The following is a 22,661-nucleotide window of genomic DNA, read 5'->3' on the forward strand; positions in this document are numbered from 1 at the left end:
TCTCAGTTCTGCTTGTTTTGTTCAGCATCAGTTGATGTAAAACTTTCTGGGCCTTTCTAAAATCAGCTTGTTCATTATTTTTTATAGAACAATAATAATCCATTATTTTTATATATTATAACTTATTCAGACATTCCTCAACTGATGGGTTTCTGTTCATTTTCCAATTCTTTGCCACTACAAAAAGAGCTGCTTAGCAAAAAGTTTAGTTATTTTTACCATCAAAGTTCTATTAACAAATGTCTACTTTCCTGCTATATTCCATTATATAATCAAAGATAAGTTGTACTTGGAGGGAAGAAACCTAACAACTAACCTGGGTAACATATGGAATAAAACAGTATACAAAAATACTATTACCAAATGATATAACAAAAAACAAACCACCACCACCACCACCACCACAAAATCACCAAACCCCACAACAGTTTTAATATTAATAAAATTATTTTCTCATGCTCAAATCACAAGTTAATATTAACAATTAAAATGAACTGACTAATAGAATAGGAAAGGAAAATGACAAATATTGGAAGGAATGTGGGAAAAACGAGTCATTAATGCATTGCTGGTGGAGTTGTCGATATCACTACTAGATCTGTCACTCAGGAGATAAAAACCAAAAAGAAAAAGGACCTATATGTACAAAAAATATTTATAATAGGTCTTTTCTGGGGGCAAACAACTGGAAATTGAGAGGATGCTCCTCAATTGAGGAATGGATGAATAAATTGTGGTATATGATTATGATGGAATACTATCGTCTTGTAAAAAAGAAGAACCTGGAAAGACTTCCGTGAGTTGATGCAAAATAAAATGTACTGCATACAAAGTAATAACAATACTGTAAAATAGATATGAATGCTCTAACTATTCTTAGCAATACAATGAGCTAAGACAACTCTGAAGGACTTATGATAAAAAAAAAAAATGCTATCCAAAGCTAGAAAAAAGAATTGATGGTATCTGAATACAGATTGAAGAATATTTTTAAAAATAGTCTTTATTTTTCTTGAGGGTTTTTTTTTGGGGGGGGTCTCTGTTTTCTTTCATAATGTGACTATTATGAAAATATTTTGTCTGACTACACATGCATAACCTCTATAGAATTGCTTATCTTCTCAATGTAGGGCAAGGAGGGGGTGGTGAAGAGAAGAGGAGGTAAGAATCTGGAACTCAAAAGTTTTTAAAAAGAATGCTATAAATTTAAACATAATAATAATATAAAATAAGGAAAATAAAAGGAAAAATAAAATTCTACCCTTTGCAATGTGAATTGTTTTCCATGAGGCTCATTGGCCTTCAAAAGTTCCAACTGTGTTCAGTGTATAGTTTAATTATCAAAAGCAAACTTACTGGATCCTCCTTCTAACTATACAATTTCTATTAATAATGTATTATTTATTCCTAAAAAGAAAAAAAAATTTAAATTGTTTGATGTTTTATTTTTCAGTCAAGTCCAACTTTTCATGACCACCTTTTCCTTGGAAAGTTACTGGAGTGGTTTGCCATTCCCTTCTCCAGCTCATTTTTTACAAATGAGGAACTGAGGCAACCATAGTTAAGTGACTTGGCTCAAGGTCACAAAGCTAGTAAAAGTCTGAGATCAAATTTGAATTCAGAAAGTGTAATTTTCTTGCCTCTAGCTAGAACCATCATTCTATCCATTGTGCTATCTAGGAATCATCTTTGAATCCTTTTGTTCTTCATATACCTGTGGCCCATGGCAAATTGTTCCTTACAAACTGTCACTTTCATCAACATTCTACCTTTTTTCTATTCTCATTGCCTAGCCTGAGCTAAGAACTTCCTTGACCTTTCCAAAGAATAGTGTGGAAAGGGATTAAGCCATCAATGGGTAGGAAAATGTGTCACAGATCACCTTCCCAGTTACAACCAATCCTGGGGCTTCTCTCAAACTCAGTTACTTTATCTTCTAACTTTCTTCCACTCTGACTTCCTTTCATTCTATAGGCTCCTAATCTTCCCACTTAAGATCTAGCATCTTCTTTCCTATAGCAGCAGCTGTCATTGGGGAAATTGTCCCTCCTTTTCCCCTGCAACATATCATCCTTTTATTCAAGTGGAATAAAGCAATCCCTGTAAGTTATAACCGATCATCCTAGATGATCCTACATTTTTGCCCCTAAATCTACCATACTTCAAAATTTCCCTATTACTAGTGAGATTACTACCTTATTTTCAGGCACTCAGATATCACAACTACTGTGTCATTCTCCATACCTCATTTTTCCTCACTCTACATAACAAATCATTTCTCAAAAACTGTCCACGACAACTTTTCCATTTGTCCCCCCCTTCTTTCTACTCATAAAGCTGCCATTACCACTGACCATGTCACTTCCTTTATTCAATAAACTCTAATGGTTCCCTATAGGATCTAAAATCAAATATTCACCCCATTTTAAAGTACATGCAATTACTGGTATAACAGCATGTGTATTTAATTTTAATTAAATAAATATACTCATATTGGGAGTAGTCACACAATTTTCCCCAAAGAAGTATATGATCAAAAAAGTCTAGAGACTACAATTGCAACAAGTCTTCTAAACAGTCTTCTTGTGTCCAACTACTTCTTTCCATCATCCATACAGAAGATTTACTCTTCTTAATATGTAGTTCTGTTCATTTCATTTTCTGGCTCAGAAACCTTTAATTAATTCCTACTGCCTGATTACAGATTAAAAGTCCAATCTCCTCTGTCCCATCATACTTTTCTAGTCTCATTTTACCTTATTTCTTTCCAAGTTTTCTACATCATAAATTCTAAACAGGGAAAGATGTCTTAAAGTTCTCTCATCAAATTGTATGATGACAATTTCAGGTCCAGAGATATTCAGAATTTCACTGGTTACATTAGGCAGGGCCTAGATTCCAAAGCAGATTCTGTGCTTCTCAATCAAACATACTGTGATATCTCCAGACAAATCAGACTAGTACTTTTTGAGCACTTCATTCTCATACATCTCCAACCCACACCCCAACTCTGCTTGTAAAAGTAATTTTCTTTACCTGGAGGGCTGTATTCTCCTTCCTCATTTGTGCCAGTTAAAATTTAATGAATAAATTTTAAATTTTATTTTCATTGCGAATTTAAAGATCATGATTTACTGCAATATACAAAACACCCCAGAAAATGCAGAATATATTCAAAGCTGAATACTTATTATATAAACTTGATTTTTCCATATATATGTAACAAAACTATTTCACTTTTCTGTGACACCATCTGACCTTCTTTTTGTTGCTTATTTCATGAATCTTTTTTTTTTTGCCTCACTATCATTACTTATTCTCCCCCTACACCCCTTACTCTGCCCTCACTTCATCTCCTCCTCACACAAAAAAAGTGTATAGTTAAGCAAAACAAAATTTGAAATTGTCTTACTCACATTAAAGGGCTCTTAAACCCGGGGTCACAACTGGTGGTCTGATAAAACTAATGGACACTTCTCCAAATGATTATTTTTAAAAATGCATAAAATATGTATGGTTACAAAAGAAAATAAATTATATGAAACAATTTTCAAAATATTTTTTATAAGTTCATGGATCTCAGGTTAAGAATTTCCTTGCTATAAGGAACACTGGGAATTGAATGTAAACTGTTTGCACTACTGTCTTTCTACCCAGGTTACTTATACTTTCGGAATCCATTTCTTACAGTGCAACAAGAAAATTGGATTTACACACATATATTGTATCTAGGTTATACTGTAACACATTTAATATGTATGGGATTACCCGTCATCCAGGGGAGGGAGGGGAAAATTTGGAAAAATGAATACAAGGGATAATGTTGTTAAAAAAAAAAAAAAAAGAATTCCTTGCTCTAGTCTATCCCGTTTCTGCCAAGAAACATGATTAATCATCATTAGCTTTCTAAGACATAACTGCTTGTTGCATTAGAGTTAAGTCTTTCAAAGTTATTTTCTTTTTATTCTTTTATCTTTAATAGTCATTAATTTTTCCAAATATGTGCAAAGATAATTTTTAGCATTTACCTTTGCAAAATCTTATGTTCCAAATTTTTTCTCCTCCTTTTCCCCTTCATCCCCTCCCATAGACAGCAAGCAATCCAATATAGGTCAAACATGCAATTCATCTAAATGTACTTCTATATGCTATGCAAGAAAAATCAGATCAAAAGGGAAGGAAGAAAAGAAGGGAAGGAAGGGAGGGAAGAGAGGGAAAAGAGGGAAGAGAGGAAAGGAAGGAAGGGGGGAAAGGAGAAAGAGAAGTAAGGAGGAAGGGAAGAAAAGAAGAAGAAAACAACAACGACAAAGTTTCCACAGTTCTCTTTCTGGATGTGGATAGCTCTTTCCATCACAAGTCTTTTGGAATTGTCTTGAATCACCTCACCATTGAAAAGAGCCAAATACATCAGAGTTGATCATCACATAATCATCTTTTTGCTATGTACAATGTTCTCTTGGTTCTGCTTATTTCATTTAAGTCAAAGTTATTTTCCTTTAAGCTTACTGTAGTAATTACATAAACTGTTCTACAGGTTCTGTTCACTTCATTCTGCATAAGTTCCTATTAGTATTTCCAGGTTTCAACCACTCCTCTTGTCCATGCTTTTTGAAATCTTTCTTGATTTTCTAGCCTTCTCAATCTAATCAGAAATGCACTTAAGCTCTAAATTTTATATTTTCCATATACTTATTTTTTCACGTTTCTAATCGTTAGAATAAAAAGATCTGTGAAATGTAGAGACTGTTTTTTTTTTCTGTGATTCCACCATCTAGCAGTGCATACTATATATACTAAATGTTTCTTCAAGGTTTGCTAAAGTGAAATGAATTTATCTTTATAGAGAATCTGAGCATTGTTCAATTTAACTGAAAGTTAAGAAAATTCACGATAAAGTCATTAAAAACTTTATCCAATTATAATACATAGCACAGTACCTTAATTAATTTAATCTTCATCAGCTTAAAATATTCTTGCTGCTTGCAACACAGAATAACAGAAGCAGAAAAGCTTGGAGGAACTTCAGAACAAAGAGTGCTTGTCAAAATGGAAGAAAATTTAGAAATCATCTATTCAATCCAGTAAGTTGGACCAGCAGATAGTTTTTTACAGGGAATCACAGAATCAGTAAACACACTAACTTTTATCAATTAGGACTCTCTTCAGCTTCAACAAAATATACAATATGATTCAATAAATACAAAAACCTATATTCTGTAAACTGATTTATGTTTTGCAGATGTATTATTGTTTTTCATGTGTATACAAGTGCTATTATGATTAATAAAATACACATTCCTTTGAATTCCTCTGAATTCATGAAATCTATATGGTCACATGGTTTCTCAATCAATGGATATTATGGAACAATTATTAAGCATTAAACTACAAGAATCTTTAACATTTAAAGGGGATTCAACTCTATATTGTTCAAGTCTAATCCTTTCATTTTAGAGGAGAAAACTGATGTCCAAAAAAGGAGTACAAATGAACTGCTCAAGAGCACACAGCTAACAAGTACCAGGTTCAAATACAAAACCTAAGACTTCTGGCTCTAGATCCAGTGTTTTTTCCTTTGTACCAATATGGCAGTCAAATTATTTTCTTGTATATACAGGCAAAGCTATTATGGTGACATATTTTATATATAATATTTGGCCCATAGTAGGGGCTTAACAAATGCCTTTTGGTTGATTTGATTATCTTCACAAATAAAAGATTGTAAGAAAAAATTAGCTATAAGAATTTTTATGCTGAAGTTAAAATTTAAGGGAGGTTTAGCATATGCTCTCTCTAAGAAAGATCTTTTAAAATGGTTATTGACTAGCCCCAAGTCTTTTAAATTAACCATTATAAAGACAAAGGAAAACTATAAGAAACTCCAATATTTTGACACTAAGGAATCAAAAATATTCCATAATGAATTATTTTAGATTAATAATTACTTCCAAAATTTACTATGTATTATTGATTTAATCGATGAAGCAGAATTTCATAATTGCTAAAGAAATTACTATTATGTTTAAGGTGAAAAAAGTAAGATCTGGGAGCTTTTTTGAGAATCTCATTCATGAGGCCCCAAGACACATGAAATTCCCAAGAAATTCTATTCTGATTCTGTACTGTAGTAAGGTATCAAAAAGGGCAAATATTATACAAATGATCAGGGTATATATGACATAATAGGCTTGGAAGAAACTTATTTCCTTGGATTTCTAGAACATGAATCTACACAGGAAAGGGTCAATAAGAAAAGGAAGAAATTGTGTATCTACAGATATTTAGTTAGCATGTATATTAAATATCACTGCCTACTCAACATGTGAACTGGGGGCTGTAGAGACTATATAGTAAATCATAGAAACCATTCCTGTAGTTAAGGCACCTAAATAATTAAAAGAGAAATAGGAAAAAATATACAAAAATATATAATGAAACCAATTTTTAAAAAGTTGTTTATCATAGATCACAAAATCAAAGAGTTGAAAGGGAACTGAGAAGTCATCCCATGTGAGCCCATAATGAAGCAGGAATCTACTCTAAAACATCCCTGATAAGGGTAACCTAGATTCTGCTTGAAAACTCAGTTCCTTGCAAGGCAATCCTTCTGGTTTCTGGATAGTTATACTTATTAGAAAGTTTTTACTTATGCTGAGCTGCTATTTACCTTTCTGCAACTTCCAATTATTGCTCCTACTTCTGCTTTCTAAAGTCAAACAGTCTAAAACTTCTTTTCCACAAGAAAATTATTTTCAAGATTTGAAGAGTTAGCAGACATTCCCAAGTCTCTTCCTTTCAAGAACAGAAATCTGTAGTTTACTATGAAATATAAGAGTCTTCATATGGCACAACCGAGTTCCTCACTTTCCTTTACAATATACTTCTGATAATGGAACACCTAAAAGTTGAACATTATATTCATGATGTAGTCTGATCAGGGCCATATTTACTGCTCCTTTATATCAGGAAACAACACTTTGATTAATGCAAGCTAAGAATGAGTTTGTTTGTTTGCTTGCTGTGTCCAAAACTGTTGACTGATTTTGAACTTGTGGTGCAATGAAACTACTAAGTTCTTTCTATAGTAGCTGTTGTCTAACTCAGTCTCACCTGTCTTAGCATATGCCCTCCCTAAGAGAGATCTTTAAAAATGGTTATTGACTAGCCCCAAATCTTTTAAATTAACCATTTTAAAGACTATTCTAATGAAGTTCTATGAACTAATGAAATTTTAATGAACTAAAAAAAAGTTCACTTTTTAAACAAAATGTAAGAATTTGCCTTTGTCTTAATTAAATTTTATCTAAATGATATAAAAGCTATGTGAGATTGCTTGGTGGACCTTTTCACATGTTATAGAGGAAAGGAATATAATATAGAATGGAAGCAAAGGAACGGCATTTCATTCCATGGGCTATATGAAAGTCAAGAACAGGTTACCTGAGTAGAAAGAATAAATAGCTTTGTGTACTAGGAACATTACTATATGCTGATAGAAAAGAACACCAAAGTAGGAGAGTAAAATGGTGGTTGCAAAACTATTTATAATAAAAAACTTGAGAATTTGAAAAGCTATTATTTATTTCTAGGTTATGGATACAACTTAAATGATTGATTAAAGTGATTCATAAGATGGTTGCTGATGTTAAGTTAAAGGCATTTATTAAAAGCCTATTATATATTAGGTCTTATGGTTACAAAAATGAAATAATCGCTACCTTCACTGAGTTTTACATTCTTGTGATGGGGGAAGGAAGGAAAAATAACATCCACACAAAGATACATACAAAATAAATGTAAGATAAATTTAATTTGGAGGGCACCAGAAGCCAGGAATATCAGAAAAGGCTTCTCATAAAAAGAGTTTCTCAGAACTATGGAGACTGAATGCTAATCAAAGCATACTATTTTCACTTTTAAAAAAGTTTCCTTTTTCTAATGATTTTTCCCTTTTGCTGTGATTTTTCTTTCATAACATTACTAACATGGAATAGGTTTAAACTGATTGTACATGTATAACCTATATCAGATTGCTTGCTGTCTTGGGGAGGGGGTGGGAGAAAGGAAGGAAGAAAAAAATTCAAAACTTTCAATCTTATAAAAATGAATGTTGAAAACTTTTTACATGCAACTGAAAAAAAATAGTACTGTGAAAAAGTAAAGAAAATAGTGTCTCAGCTAAGATTAGAAGGAAAAAAGAAAGTGATTCTAAGAGACAAAAGAAAGAAGGTAAAGTATCTAGAATGGAGGACAGTATGTATAAAAGCAAAGATGAGACAGTGTTGTGTGAGGAACTTTAAGATCAGTCTGGATTCACCTTAGAATGCAAAAAAGGGGGGGGGGCGATATATAATAAACAAGGTCAAAGATATAAGTTGAGTCTAGGTTGGGAAAGGTTTTTAAAAGTCTAACAAGAGAATTCAACTATTTGGAGAATGTGAGGCAGGGAGATCAATTAGAACCTGCAAAAAGCCTGGATGGAAAGTGCTAAGAATTGACAATATTTGTTAACTTTTTTCATTATGTGGACTGAGTGAAAATAAAGAATCATAGATATCATCCAGTCCTATAAATCTAGATATGTGAGTTGGAGAGGTATCATATTGAGAAGTAAGAGGGTTTATGCCTCAGAAAGCAGAAATATAGAAAACAAGGATTAGGCAAGCAGTATCAGTAGGAGTTTGATAGCTATAAGCAAAGTACAAGTTGACTGCAATTATATAGTACCAGTACAACTCCCAAAAAGGTTATGAGTAAAAGCTGCATATATCTTAAGTATCTTGAACTTTCAAAGTTTCTATGTAATCTAGATATCCAATAAGTCTAATTACCATAGATTATATCTTATAGTCCAATAAAGAGTTTCAATTTTTTTAAAAGAAGGATAACATTTCAAACTGGTATACTGTTTCTATTTTATATTGAGTCTAAAAAAGCACAACATAGGCATCGTTCCTGCTTAAAAATGGAAAAACTGAAGACACAATGGTATTACCTAAAATCATTAAGTCAGGTAAATGGCCCAAATCTATAGTTCTATTAAGATAAATGCTATGCGTATGTCTTTGTACATGTCCTAAGTCAATGGACTTTTTATTCATATTTATAATAAATTAGCAGTAAACAGAAGTGTTATAAGAGCGACTTTCATTCATCATATCTCAGGGTTCTGATTACTGAGCAAGATGTTGCAGCTTAGAAAATGTTTTCAAAGACATTAACTTTCTACACAGCAAAAGTATCAATGAGAACACAAGATAAGCACTCTAGCCACTCTTGTTTCTCTTTTACATTTTAGACCGGCAAAGAACTTCAAGCAATTACCTGGACTGTCTAGCCAAGAGACCAATTAATTTTTCTTTCTGTCCCTCTTCAAATTTCATCATTATCATATAATAAATAATTTTCTTACAATTAATTCAGGAAAAAAAGATTTCTTATTAAAAATAACTTATTTCAGAAGAATTAAAATATCAAGAACTAATAAAAAACTCACCATATTTGGCACATTGGTAACTGGAGTATTTTTGATGTCAGTAGGAAAGGGTGGCAAACTGTTCACCATGCCTGGTTTGCTTGATAATTGAGGATTTACTCCAGTAGCTCCCATTTGTTGCCCTCCAGTCTGACTAAAGGGTTGCCCAAATGGACTTGTGTTGCCAGTCATTCCCATCTAGAACAAAAACAAAATGTCACTTATTAAGATGTGAATAAAACCAAAAGAAAAGGAAGGAAAAAAATTGTGGTCAAAATAGTAATTTTCTATTTAAGTTCCACCTCTACTGTAAATAATATCAATTAATCAACAAGTATGAGTCAGGTACTATAAAAGGCAATTGTCACACAAATACAAAGAATGAAGCAATCCCTATGGACAAGGAACTTGCACACACACACAGCTTATATGTGCATAAATATATAAATGTATATATAAAACATGTACGCAGGATAAATATAGGTAATACATTGTACAGGTACATGCACATTCACTAAGTCATTAAAGCAAAGGTAGTTTATGAAGGAGAGTGCTAGCAGTTGGAAGAATCAGAAAAGTTTCATGTAGAAGGTGGTATTTCAATTGTAACTTAAAGGAAACAAGATTCTCTTTGGGGTAAAAATAAGGAAGGGGCACACTGCAGGCTTGAGGAAAAAGCAAAAGGAGGGGATGGAGTAAGATGAATGAGGAACAAGAAAAAGCCAGTTTAGTAAGAAAGGGAAAGCAATAGCTGATAAAGCTTGAAAGATAGGTTAAAGCCAGATTGTCAACATTTTATAAAGTTAAATAAAAGAATTTGTATTTTATTCTAGAGGCAACAGGAAGTCACTAGAGCTGGAATGGGCAGACGAATGCTTAAGAAAAATGGTGTTGGTACCAATGTGATGAAAGAATTAAGAGTGGTAAGAAGCTATAGGCAGGGAGAATAAGTTAATAAGTATTGCAATAATCAGAGCAAAAGTTGATAAAGATCTGAATTAAAGGGATTAGTATAAGTGGTTAGACTGAATAGATGTTGTACAGGAAAAAAAATGGCAAAATTTAGCAACATGAATAATGAGGGAAAATATTAAGCGAAATGCATGACAATACCAGGATTTCAAACTTGAGACAAGGGATGCCTCTAGTAGAAATAAGTTAAGTTTGGATAGAAAGTTGGGTTTCAAATTAAAAATGGATTCTGTTTTAGACATTTTGAGTTTAACTTGAAATCTTTGATAAAATAGGCAATGCAATTGAGGGGATGGAGATAAACTAGGTCAAGGGAAGAAAATGGGACTGGATATGTAGTTTTGGGAGTTATATACCTACTTAAACTGAGAGGAATCGATGAGGTTAGCAAGAAAAATACAGACTCAGAAGAAAAAAGAGACTAGAGAAGAACCTTGGATCATCATAAGTTGTGCTTGGAACCTATCAATAATCTAAACATATACAAAAGCTACATCAAAATAATAGTTTTTAATCCTTGCTACCTAATCCCTCTTCCTATAACCAAACTTTACCACATCAACAAGACAGCATCAAAAAAGCATAATCCTTCACATTCGATTATCACAGGGAAACTTCTCATCTAAATTTTAATATTTAATTATACTGTCTAATTTAAGAACAGTTTGTCATTCATTTGCTTCTTTCATAGTCTTTCACAACTTCTTGTATAGTCTATATGAGGTTGGTGCCCAAGAAAGTGAATAACAATTAGAAGAGCTCTTTTCCTAAATCTTCCACTTAACACTGGCAGACTTGACATTTCTAGTCTCCCCAAATACCAATTTGCTTATAGGATTTTACCAGGTGATAGGGAATTAAATAGTTAGGATCAGCATTAGAGTATAACCCAGAGTCAATATTTCTAGTTGTCCTATTTCAAATGGCCAAGACTAGATTACTACAGAAAAATGATGAAGATAATCTCCCATATTATAAAACCTATAGCAACTTCTGAAGCAATGGTCACCATATGTACATATTATAATCCTACATCCTTCCTACTACAAAAAGTCAACTTTATATTATTCCATGAAAATGGGATGGAATGGGGGGGGGGGGGGAGAGAAAGAAAAATAAAAATTTCCAATGAAGTAGGGTCATACAACTAAGAAGATTAGCAACAGGAAACTGTAAAAGAAAACTCAAGGAAATAGGAACTTAAAAAAGTACTGACAGAAGTGTGAACAAAAACCATAGCAACAATGGCTATAAGAAAAATTCGTTGATAAATTGTAGAAATATGTACAGAAGAGTTGCACATGTTTAACATATACTGGATTACTTGCTGTGTAGGGGATGGAGTGGGAAGGAAAGGAGAAAAAAATTTAGAACACAAGATTTGGCAATGTTGAAAACTATTTATGCATGTGTTTTGAAAATAAAAACCTCTACAAAAGAAAAATACTTGACAATTATCTATCTATATAACATAAGTATCTCCACCCCCTCATTCCCAAATTGTTCACATCCTAAATAGTAAAATAAACTCCAAACTTTAAACAGACAAGAAATTGTTAACGATTCACTTTGATGATTCACTAGCAAAAAAAAAAAAAAAAAGAGGGAAAATAGGATTTCCACTATGGTTCCAAGCTCTAAAACCTATGATTCTATTAGGAAACTTGCTTAATTCATTAGGTTATTATGGTATAAGAATGAATTTTGTTTCCGTCTGGTATAAACTGATGATTTCACTGATATAGTAAACTCCTTTTACCAAAGCAAATGTACAAATAAGATAGTCTTGGAAATTTGCCTGGTTCCCTGAGATTAAGTGACGCTCAAAGTCACACAACCATTCATTAAGCACAGAGACAAAACTAGAATCCACAAATAAGATTGCCTAAATACAGAGTCAGAAAGGCAGTATATTGATAGGAAAAACACATCAGATCAGATCCAAATTGTATCAAGAAATTTGAGATATTACTTGCTGTCTTGGGGAAGGGAGTGGCAAAGGAGGATTGCAGAAAAAAATTGGAACACTAAGTTTTACAAAAATGAGTTAAAATTATCTTTATATGTATTTGAAAAAATAATAATCGAGAACATTTTTAAAATTCCATTTAAAAAAAAAAAAACACAATGACTTTTCCAGTCTAGATTGGCATTAAGAGAAAGACAGCCTATGGACAGTGGGAATAGAGACTAGCCAGGATCACACAGGGAGCTCTGTAATTCCCAGAAAATGAAAGAGGATCAGGATAAACTCAAAGGTAAGAAAAAGTCTTTACCCCAAACTAGGGCAGGCACTTTAACCTTACAAAGAGTACAGAATAAGTGCCAAATGATAACTATCACTCAAGACCAGGTACTTAATGGTTACTAGCCTTAGAATGTGTACTGATTGAGGAACAAGTTCAGAAGTATACACAGCAGTTGAGAAGCTCAGGCTCCTAGAGTGAAGCAGAATCCAGCTCCAGCTCTAGACCAGTCAAAAGTCTTCAGGATAGCTTGGGACAGGAATCCCAGACCAAAAGGAAGCATTTGTTTCTTTTATTTTCAATCTACAGAATTTTCCCATTGGGTGACAGTGGAAGGGTCCAACAACAATCTCCAACCAGAAACAAACCTATATATAGGATCTTGCTCAAAACCAAAAATAAGTCAGAAACTTGCAGAGCTGAGAATCAGACTTTGCCCTCGATCTCATCTGAGAACATTGAAAAATCGTAGGTTCCCAGCCTGAGCTACCCACAAAAGCAATAGCAAGATCAGCCCAAGGGTTTTCTCCATAAAAACAGGGAGCCTAGGGATAGCTAGGTGGTGCAATGGATAGAGCACCAGCCCTGAAGTCAGGAGGACCAGAGTTCAAATTTGACCTCAGATACTTAACACTTCCTAGCTGTGTGACCTGGGCAAGTCACTTAATCCCAATTTCCTCAGCAAAAAGAAAAAATAAATAAATTAACAAGAAGCCTTGATCTAACATAAAAGCCAAAGTTAGGAAACAAGTAGAGTAAAAATATGAGCAAACAAGAAATTTTTTTTTACTATTAACATACTATGGCAACAGAGATGCCCAGGATAGAAACTCAGAATAAAAGAATAACTACAACATTCAAAAGCAATGCTTAAACAAAAATACAAATAGAATTCCTGGAAGAGATGAAGAGTTTGTTTAAAAGAGTTTACAATGTTTTTGCAAATTAAATGAAAATTCTCAAGGAAAAAAGAAATGAATTATGAAAGAAAAATGGGAAAAAATTAATAGCTTGGCACATGAGGTACAAAACCTTACCTAGCAACAAACTCCCTGAGAGTTACAATGGACCAAAAAGAAGATAATGACTTAGAGAAAAGGAAATCTTTATAAAAAGAAGTCAAAAGACTGAAAACATTTTTTTTTTAAATTAAATTATCTCATAGCAAAAATAAGTGACCTGGAAAACAAAGAAAGAAGGGAATATTTAAAGTGCACTGGACTACTTAAAGGAAACATTGAAAAACAAAATACACCTCAGAAATCATATTTGAAGAAACTGAAAACCACCTATAAGTCTTAGAAATAGAGGATAAAGAAAAAAAAATCATTTATTTCCTGAATGAAACTTCAAAATGTAAACTCATGAAAATCATATTCAAAATCCAGAACTTCTAAGAACAAAAACATTAAAGCATCCAAAAACCACTCCCTTTCAATAAAGGGAGTTGAAAGTTTCAGAATAAATACTCCAGAAGGCTCCATAACCAGGAATAACTTATTTGGCAAACAGGAAAATCTTACAAGGGGAAAACTAAGACCATTAAGTTTTTAAACTTCCAAACATTCTTGATGAAAAGACCAGAATTACATAAAAAACTCTGAAGTACAGAAATAGTAGTTTAGAAAAAATATAAAAATGAATGAATATGAATGAAAAGTTTAAGGAACAAGAACAAACTGTTTATATTCAAATACAAAGAGATGTTGCCTTTATATCCTCTTTGAACTTCCTCATCAATAGGATCTTGTAAGAGAAAAGCTCTAAGTAGAAAGCTTCAGAGTGATTCTATTATGTCTTTAAGATCTCAAGAGAAAGTGAGGGGAAAAAAGAACATACTAAAGAAGGAAAAGTTGTGGAAAATTATCTCACATAATGGAATATATAAGAAAAAGCCTATATAAACAAGAAGGAAGGGGGCAGATGGAATGGCTTGTTGAATTTCACTCTTATCTGAAGTGTTAAAAAGAGGGAAGAATGTATACATAAATACGTACACAGTACATAATACATTTAATTATCTAAAAACATTACTCTGGGGCTATACAAACTTTACCAAACTCTCAAAGAAGTCTATGACACACAAAAAGGTTAAGTTTTAAAATAATGTAAGTCTATAGATTCACACAAATGGTAAGTAAAAATCTGTCAACATGTCTCCTTTCTATCTAAAATTTATTTTAATTTTTGAGTTTTTAAAAAAACTTTTTAAGAATCAAATACTGTTCTAGGCTAATTCATGTAGTTATTTACACATGTAGTTATCCAACCTTGTCTGTGTTAGTTTTTATTTTTAATTTCTAGCTTTTATTTATTCCTTTATCTATCTATTTATTTATTTGCTTGCCCTTTGCCTTGTATAAGTCACCCATATCTTTTTATCAAATATGTAAATCAAATAACATGATGTAAGACAAATATCACTTTGGTAAAGTTAATTTATATGCATATCACAAAAAACATTCCTTATAGTCTAAATTGGTTTCTTCTAACTATTTTCAACAAAGGCTAGACCAGACAGTTGTAATTTGATAATCCCTTTAGAGAGTGTTAGATATGTTGAAATTGCTAACATGCTATTTTTATAGTCCAAGAAATTTGGGGATAAAACACAGAAAAACCTTTTCTATACCAAAGAACTCAGAACCTTCAAATTATAACTTACGTTACAAAATCAAAATTTATAAACATGGGAAAGCTTTATCATTGTCATTCACAAATATAACTACAATATTATTTGTAATAATTTTTCCCTATTGGTGTTCATTTTTATTTTTACCTAGAATTAGAAAGGCTAGCTATAAAAATAAAATGAAGGAAATACTTATAAACATAAACAAAAAGACAAAATTATCTCTGATACTGGGAGGAAGTAATGGTTCGTTTTTTTTAAAGATCAGCAAATTCACATGGATCCAAAAAAAATATATTTCTATGTATGATTAATAAAATGTCTGAAGGAGATAGAAAGAGATTCAGTTCAAAGTAACTATAAAATAGATAAAATATTAAGAACATGTAGAATGCATATAAATATAACTATAATCTCTCTTTGGAGAAATAAAACATAATGAATGATCATCTATTTGGAACACACAAATAAAATAAAAATGATGCATATAAATCACCAGGTTTGGTCATACAAAAACTATCCCAAAAAACTTTATATAGAACCAGAAAAAATGCTAAAATTATTTTTGAAATATCATAAAGCTTAAGCCTTCAAGGGAAATAAAGAAAAAAATATGATAATTCAAAGAGTCCAGCATCAATAGATATCCAACTACAGTGTAAAGTGGTAAATGATGAAAATTAGCTGACAGAAAGCAGATCCCTAAAATCAGCTAGATCTAGGAGGAAATGAACAATGGTTAAGTGAAGAATGCAAACTACATCAACAAGAACTGTTGGGAAAATTGAAAAGAAGCCAACTGGAAATGATGTAGACATTCATTATCTTACTACCTTCATCCATCACCATTTTACACTATCAAAAATCATATAACACAATGTTCCAAGTTGACAAGCAACTTAAAGGTCTATTATTAAAAGATGAGAATACAAAAAATAGAGATGCTTTTTAACAATTATGTTGACTATTAAGGGGGAAAAAAAGAAAAGAAAGTGATTGCAAAAATCAAAAGAGACTCATTTCTATTACATGAAATAAACAAGTATTAGCAAGAACAAAACTAATGCAACCAGAAGGGAAATTGCAGAATGGGGAAAAACTTTTATAAGAAATACCACTAATAAAAATCTGGCATCTAAAATCTATAAGGAACTACTACATATATGTGAGAGCAACATCCAACAGTTAGCTGAATGATATATTTTCAAAATAATACAAACTATCAATCACAGCTTTAAAAAGTATGCTCCCCATATCACTAATAAGAAAAATGCAAATGAAAACAATTTAACAGTTTTCCTTCAAACTCCTCAAAGGTCAAAAAAGAAAAAAAGAATAGAATGATCTATGTAAATTGTGGGAAGACTGATAAGCACATATACTGTTAATGGAGGTGTGAATTAGCCTAATCTTTCTGGAAAATAATTAGGAATTTTAGAGAAAAATAACTGCTCCCGTTCTTTGAGATAAAGCATGGCACAGTAAAAAAGACTTCTGGATTTGAAACGAAAGATCCTGAGCTCAAATCCTAGGCTCTGTTATTTACTACCTGTGTGATCATGGCTAATTCATTTGATATTCTGGAGCCTGAGTTTTCTCATTTGTTTCTTTCAGTTCATTGTCTATGATCCTCTATAACTCAAAACTCACTGGCTACAAAACTTATGGAGAAAGAAAATAATAGGAAAAGTAAGTAGTACAGGTATTATCATTTCCATTTTACAGAAGGAAAAACTAAGAATGGTTCAGTGACTTGTCTGTGGTTGTACAGCTAGCAATTGTCTCAGGTGGATTTAGATTTTCAAGATTCTAACAATATTAAATACACTACACCATACTGTTCCCTCTATTCTTATGCATACAGTATTATCTAATATAAGTTAAAAGAATAATGGAAGTTAAATTGGATAAATAAGGTTATGCTATTTTAAACCATTTTCTTTTTTTCTTTTTTTCCTCTGAGGCTGAGGTTAAGTGACTTGCCCAGGGTCACACAGCTAGGAAGTGTTAAGTGTCTGAGACCAGATTTGAACTCATGTCCTCCTGAATTCAAGGCTGGTGCTCTATCCACTGCGCCACCTAGCTGCCCCTGTTATGCTATTTTAAAAGAATCCAGATTTTCATGAGATGAATCCACTGTATTATGCCCTGATTCTAATTGGAATATCATATTCTGTTCTGAAAACTCCATTTTAAGAAGAATATTTACAAGATGGATCACATCAGAAGAATAATGTATTACCATATTATATGAGGATTAAACAATAAACTTAAATGGAGGGGGGCGGGGGAAGAGGATTTATATAACTTCTACTTGGCCCCATAGGAATAATAACATAAGCTAACAGAGAGGCAAACTTTAGTTTAATATAAGCAAATAATTCCTACCCATTAGAGTTATCCAGAAATGGAATGAGCTACCTTGGGGAAGAGCTCCTCCTCATTAGAGGTCTTCACACAAAAGCTGGATAAATAGTTTTTATATTTTCAGAACTTCTGTGCTCCCTTCCAACTCTGAGATGCCATATCATCATGAACAGAGATTCCACTGGAGTTGATACGTCACCTTATAATAAAAAATTATAACAAAGGTGGTTTGGCTATACCAGTGACTAATCAATCCAGCCACAAGCATTTATTTAGTGATTTCTATCTGCCACATACCTAGAATATAAAGTCAGAAATGAAAACAGTCCTTGCTTTCAATGAGCATAAATTTTATTGGGGAGATAGCATGTATGTATTATGTGTATGTATTAGTATAAATATACATGAATAGGTGAATGTACACCCATACACAAAATACTTTGGATTTAATTTTCATCCAGTGATAAAGCTCTAGATTACAGGATGGTTATATGAATACAGAAAAGAAGTTAAGTATGACAGATTTTGTGGACTCTGAATCCACAAGATATGGTAATTAATGGAAAATGAGGGACATCTTAAATACTTAAGACTCAGAAATCTCTTTCCTAGGACTAAATTTAAGGACTTTTTTTTTAAGAAGGGAAAAACTACAGGTGCAAAAAGATTTTTCAATTGTCAAAGCCTTTGGTTTTTCTCCCTTCTACCTAGTCCCCCCAATGAGGGAAAAATAAATCCAATGACTTATAACAAGTATGGTCAAACAAAGGATTCTCAAATTGCTCATGTCCAAAAAATGTGTGTTCTTATTAGTCTACTGCTTTTGGTTAAGAGAGGGTAGTAGTTGATTACCAGTTCTTTGGAAATATGACTGATAAGCACTAATTAAAAGTTCTTACAAATCTTAAGATTAGTTATTTTTACAATGTAGATGTCCTAAGCATATAATGTTCTTTAGATTCTGTTCACTTGTTTATCAGCTCATACAATTCTTTTCAAGTTTTTCAAAAATGGAATTTTTCATTATGTTCATATACCAGATCTCATGAAGCAAGATAATTGGTATTAAATATGTATGCCTATATTGGATTTAACATAAATTTTTAACATGTTTAACATATATTGGATTGCTTGCTAAGGGAGGGGGTGAAAGGAAGGAGGAGGGGGAATTTGGGTTATCCATGTATATATTATATATATATATATATATATATGTATTTTAAATAATACATTTTAATATTGAATGAAATCATTTATACGTTTGCCTGATATGTTATTGTAAAAGGATTTTGCATTTGATATGAAACATGTCAAACTTTTCAGTATTTCTTTAAGCTTCTACCACTAATCTACATAATTTTCAAATATCAATTTAAGTGGAAAAAATACATTTATTATTTATTATGACTAATAATCTTACATAATACTTCCCACTTTAAAGCATTCTTCATCTTATTTTCAGTGATCAGATACTTATATCCATGTATATATTTTGAACATAAAAGGCTTTAAAAAAAAAAAAGATTTTTAAAAAAAGATTATGGGTTCCCAATTTTTTTCTTCCTCCCTTTCTTACCTCCCCCTTGCCCAAGACAGCAAGCAATCTGATATAGGTTATACATGTACTATCATTTTAAGCTTTTTTCCAGATTGGTCATATTGTAAAAGAAAAATCAGAACAAAAGAAAAAAAAAAAAAAAGCTGGGGGAAGTCAAGGAAAAAAAAAGGAAATAATATGCTTTGATTCCCATTCAGTCTTCATAATTCTCTCTCTGGATGTGGTTGTCATTTTCCATCCCAAGTCTCTTGGAATGTCTTAGACCAAGACAAGCCTATCATAGTTACAGCAAGATTATGTGATCATCAACTATGTTCAATGTTTTCCTAATTCTGCTTACTTCACTCAGTATTGACTCATGTAAATTTTTCCAGGCTTTTCTGAAGTTGACCTGTTAGATGAGTCTGTTTTCTAAACCAGTGTTATGCTTGACTTCTACTTCTCTCCACTTAGAAATGAAATAAAAGCCATTTTGCCACATAAAGGTGCTCTTTTTCTGTCCTTAGCTTCCTCATTATAGGAACTGCTTTACAAAATATTTCAAAGAAATTGAGATAAAAGTTAATGTCTTTTCATTTAGTGACATGGTAAATAGAGTTCTGGGTCTCAAAGCATGAAGACCTGATTTCAAATGTGACCTCAGATTTTGATACTAGATCAAAAAGGGAAAAAACTGAGTAAGAAAACAAAATGTGAGTAAACAACAATAAAAAAAGTAAAAATGTTATGTTGTGATCCACACTCATTTCCCACAGTCCTCTCTCTGGATGTAGATGGACTCTCTTCATCACAAGATCATAGGAACTGGCCTTAATCATCTCATTATTGAAAAGAGTCATGACTATCAGAACTGATCATCATATAGTCTTGTTGTTGCCAAGTAAATGATCTTCTGGTAATGCTCATTTCACTCAGCATCAGTCCATGTAAGCCTTTCCAGGCCTCTCGGAAATCATCCTGCTGGTCATTTCTTATAGAACAATAATATTCCATAACATTCATATGCCATAACTTATTCAGTCATTCTCCAACTGATGGGAATCCACTCAGTTTCCAGGAACTCAATCTTACAAAAACGAATGCTTAAAACTGTCTTTACATTTATAACTGGGAAAATAAAATATTAGAGAAAAATAAGACTTAGCTAATCTGATCAAAACCAACATCCAAGACAACTTCAAAGACCTATGATAAAAAATATTCTGTACTTGCAGAGAGAGAACTGATGAACTCTGAGTGTAGACTGAAGTATATATTTTCATTTTCCTTTTATTTCTTTTTTTTAAAATCTATTCTTTGTGCAACATGCCTTATATGGAAATATAGTTTACACATCTTTACATGTATAATTGATATACTGCTTACCTTCTAAAAAATTGATGGATAGACAAAAGAGAAATTTGGAATTCAAAAAGATCTTAAATGAACATTAAAGATAAATAAATGAAATTTTTAAAAAAGAAAAAGGAAACAAACTCATCTGTATAAGTCTAGATAGGAGCAATACTCAAAGATTAATTACATTATTTCACAAAGCCAGAAAGGTAGCAGAAAGAAAAATAAACATTGTAGAAAGCTTGGTAAGAATATTCCAGATGACACAGATTACCCCAAGAACACTGACAAAGGTGGGGTGGGGAGGAGAAAAAAATAAACAAATATATTTATCAACTTTTAAAAAACAATATTCTTATCCCGGATGATAGTAGAACTAACAAATAAGAACTACAACAGTACTTTAGTACTTAATAAAATCCATTCACTGGGCATACATTTTAAAACTTTCCAGCTTATAAATACTAAGCTTACATTCTACTAGCACAATCTTCAAAAAGTTAGTTATTACCAAGTCATAATAAGGCATAGAAACTGGACATTTGTGAAGTTTGAACTGTAAACTCAAACTTTATCATAAACATTCTGAAAGTATAATAAAATAATTTGATGAAACTATATAATTTATAAACCATTCATAACTGAAAAACAATTATTTCCTTTGATGCAACTATAGCTATCCAAAAAATGTTTTGCTACAGTAGGATTTTTCATCTCATGTCTTCACACCTCACTATCAATTTATAAAAACAAATTAAATGGATAAGATATATAAAGAATTTTCTTAAAAAGAAAAAGGCCAAAAGTATAGTATATGATTGTCTAACTTAATATTTCAAAATTTTATTTAAGGGTATTAATTTCTTTTAATTAATATTAAGAACAAAACTAATGACTAGCTATGGTCATATTTTCCTGAAAAGCCAAAAGTGGTTGGGTATTGTTGTTGTTGTTGTTTTTGGCATTCTACAAAAGCTGGATAGAAGCCAAAGAAAACAGTTTTTATGAAAAGACATAACAGCATTCAGTTGTCCTTTATCACATGGTCTCTTGGAATCCTTCCAGTTACTCATCTTAGACAAATAAAGAACAGAAATACCAACTTGTTATAAAGCCATAGATATTGCTGTGGCCATCAAGTATCAAATAGGTAAGTAAACATCTCGAGTTGAAAAAAAAAATTGGAGAAAAAATATAAATACTGTTAAATGTACTTTAGAAGCCCAATACTGTGCTGCTGTTGCTTCTTTTTCTTGCTACTAATACTAACCTACCACAAAATAAATGATTAGAGAAATTTTTCAACCCAGAATAACTGAAAATTTCCCTTAGGGAGAAAATATTAAGCAGAAAGTTGGAAATAATTCTGACATGATGCTGGATAGGCAAGGTCTCAAATTAGTTCACTGTGCTTATGTGTACATAGGTAAATAAACTTAATCCAGAATGATTAAGAACACTAATGGAGAAAGAACTCTTATGTTCAAAAAAATTCAATGGGGAAAAAAAATGGATAGATGTTTACAGAAAAGTGATTCTGGAATGACATCTTACACTATATGTACAACAATAAATTAGAAATGGATAAATGCTTTCAAAATTTAAAAGCTTTATGTTAAAAAGTTTAGAAGGGAACAAGAAGGTTTTAGTTCAAGGAATCTATAATCCAATTTAATATTAATTTTAAAATGCCTAACAGACTACTTAGGTTATAAGGATAGGGGTTGGATCTATGATTTCAATAGTTTAGGGATCTGCCAGGTGAAAAAGCTCCTTTTCAGAATACAGATTAGCATTTTCTTTTCAACTTATTGTCTTAGATATTTGACTCCAAAGTGGAGATATTACTGCACCTTAGCAAAATAATATGAAGAATTCAAAGGAACATGTGAAGATTTGTGGGAAGCCAACAAAGCAGAATTAACAAAATTACATATATAATTACCAAAACTGTGAATGAAAAACAATGCTAAAATAAATAAAACATAAGTTTAAAACTATGGACAATATTGCTATTTGTTTATAATGCACATACTTGTTCTAATAAAAAGAAAAATTATTAAAGTGCAAATTCAC

The 22,661-nt window shown here is 31.9% G+C and overlaps 1 protein-coding gene across 4 annotated transcripts in view; it reads right to left on the bottom strand.

The window, feature by feature from the left end:
* CREBBP (CREB binding lysine acetyltransferase) overlaps window positions 1-22,661 on the bottom strand; it is a 152,105-nt gene that overhangs the window by 76,471 nt on the left and 52,973 nt on the right. For all 4 annotated transcript variants that reach the window (XM_074279993.1, XM_074279995.1, XM_074279992.1 and 1 more), the window contains exon 3: window positions 9,497-9,673. In XM_074279993.1, the coding sequence (XP_074136094.1) occupies window positions 9,497-9,673 (177 nt within the window). The remainder of the gene's footprint in view (window positions 1-9,496; window positions 9,674-22,661) is intronic.

Source organism: Sminthopsis crassicaudata, chromosome 1, assembly GCF_048593235.1.
Source record: "Sminthopsis crassicaudata isolate SCR6 chromosome 1, ASM4859323v1, whole genome shotgun sequence".
Lineage (NCBI taxonomy): Eukaryota > Metazoa > Chordata > Mammalia > Dasyuromorphia > Dasyuridae > Sminthopsis > Sminthopsis crassicaudata.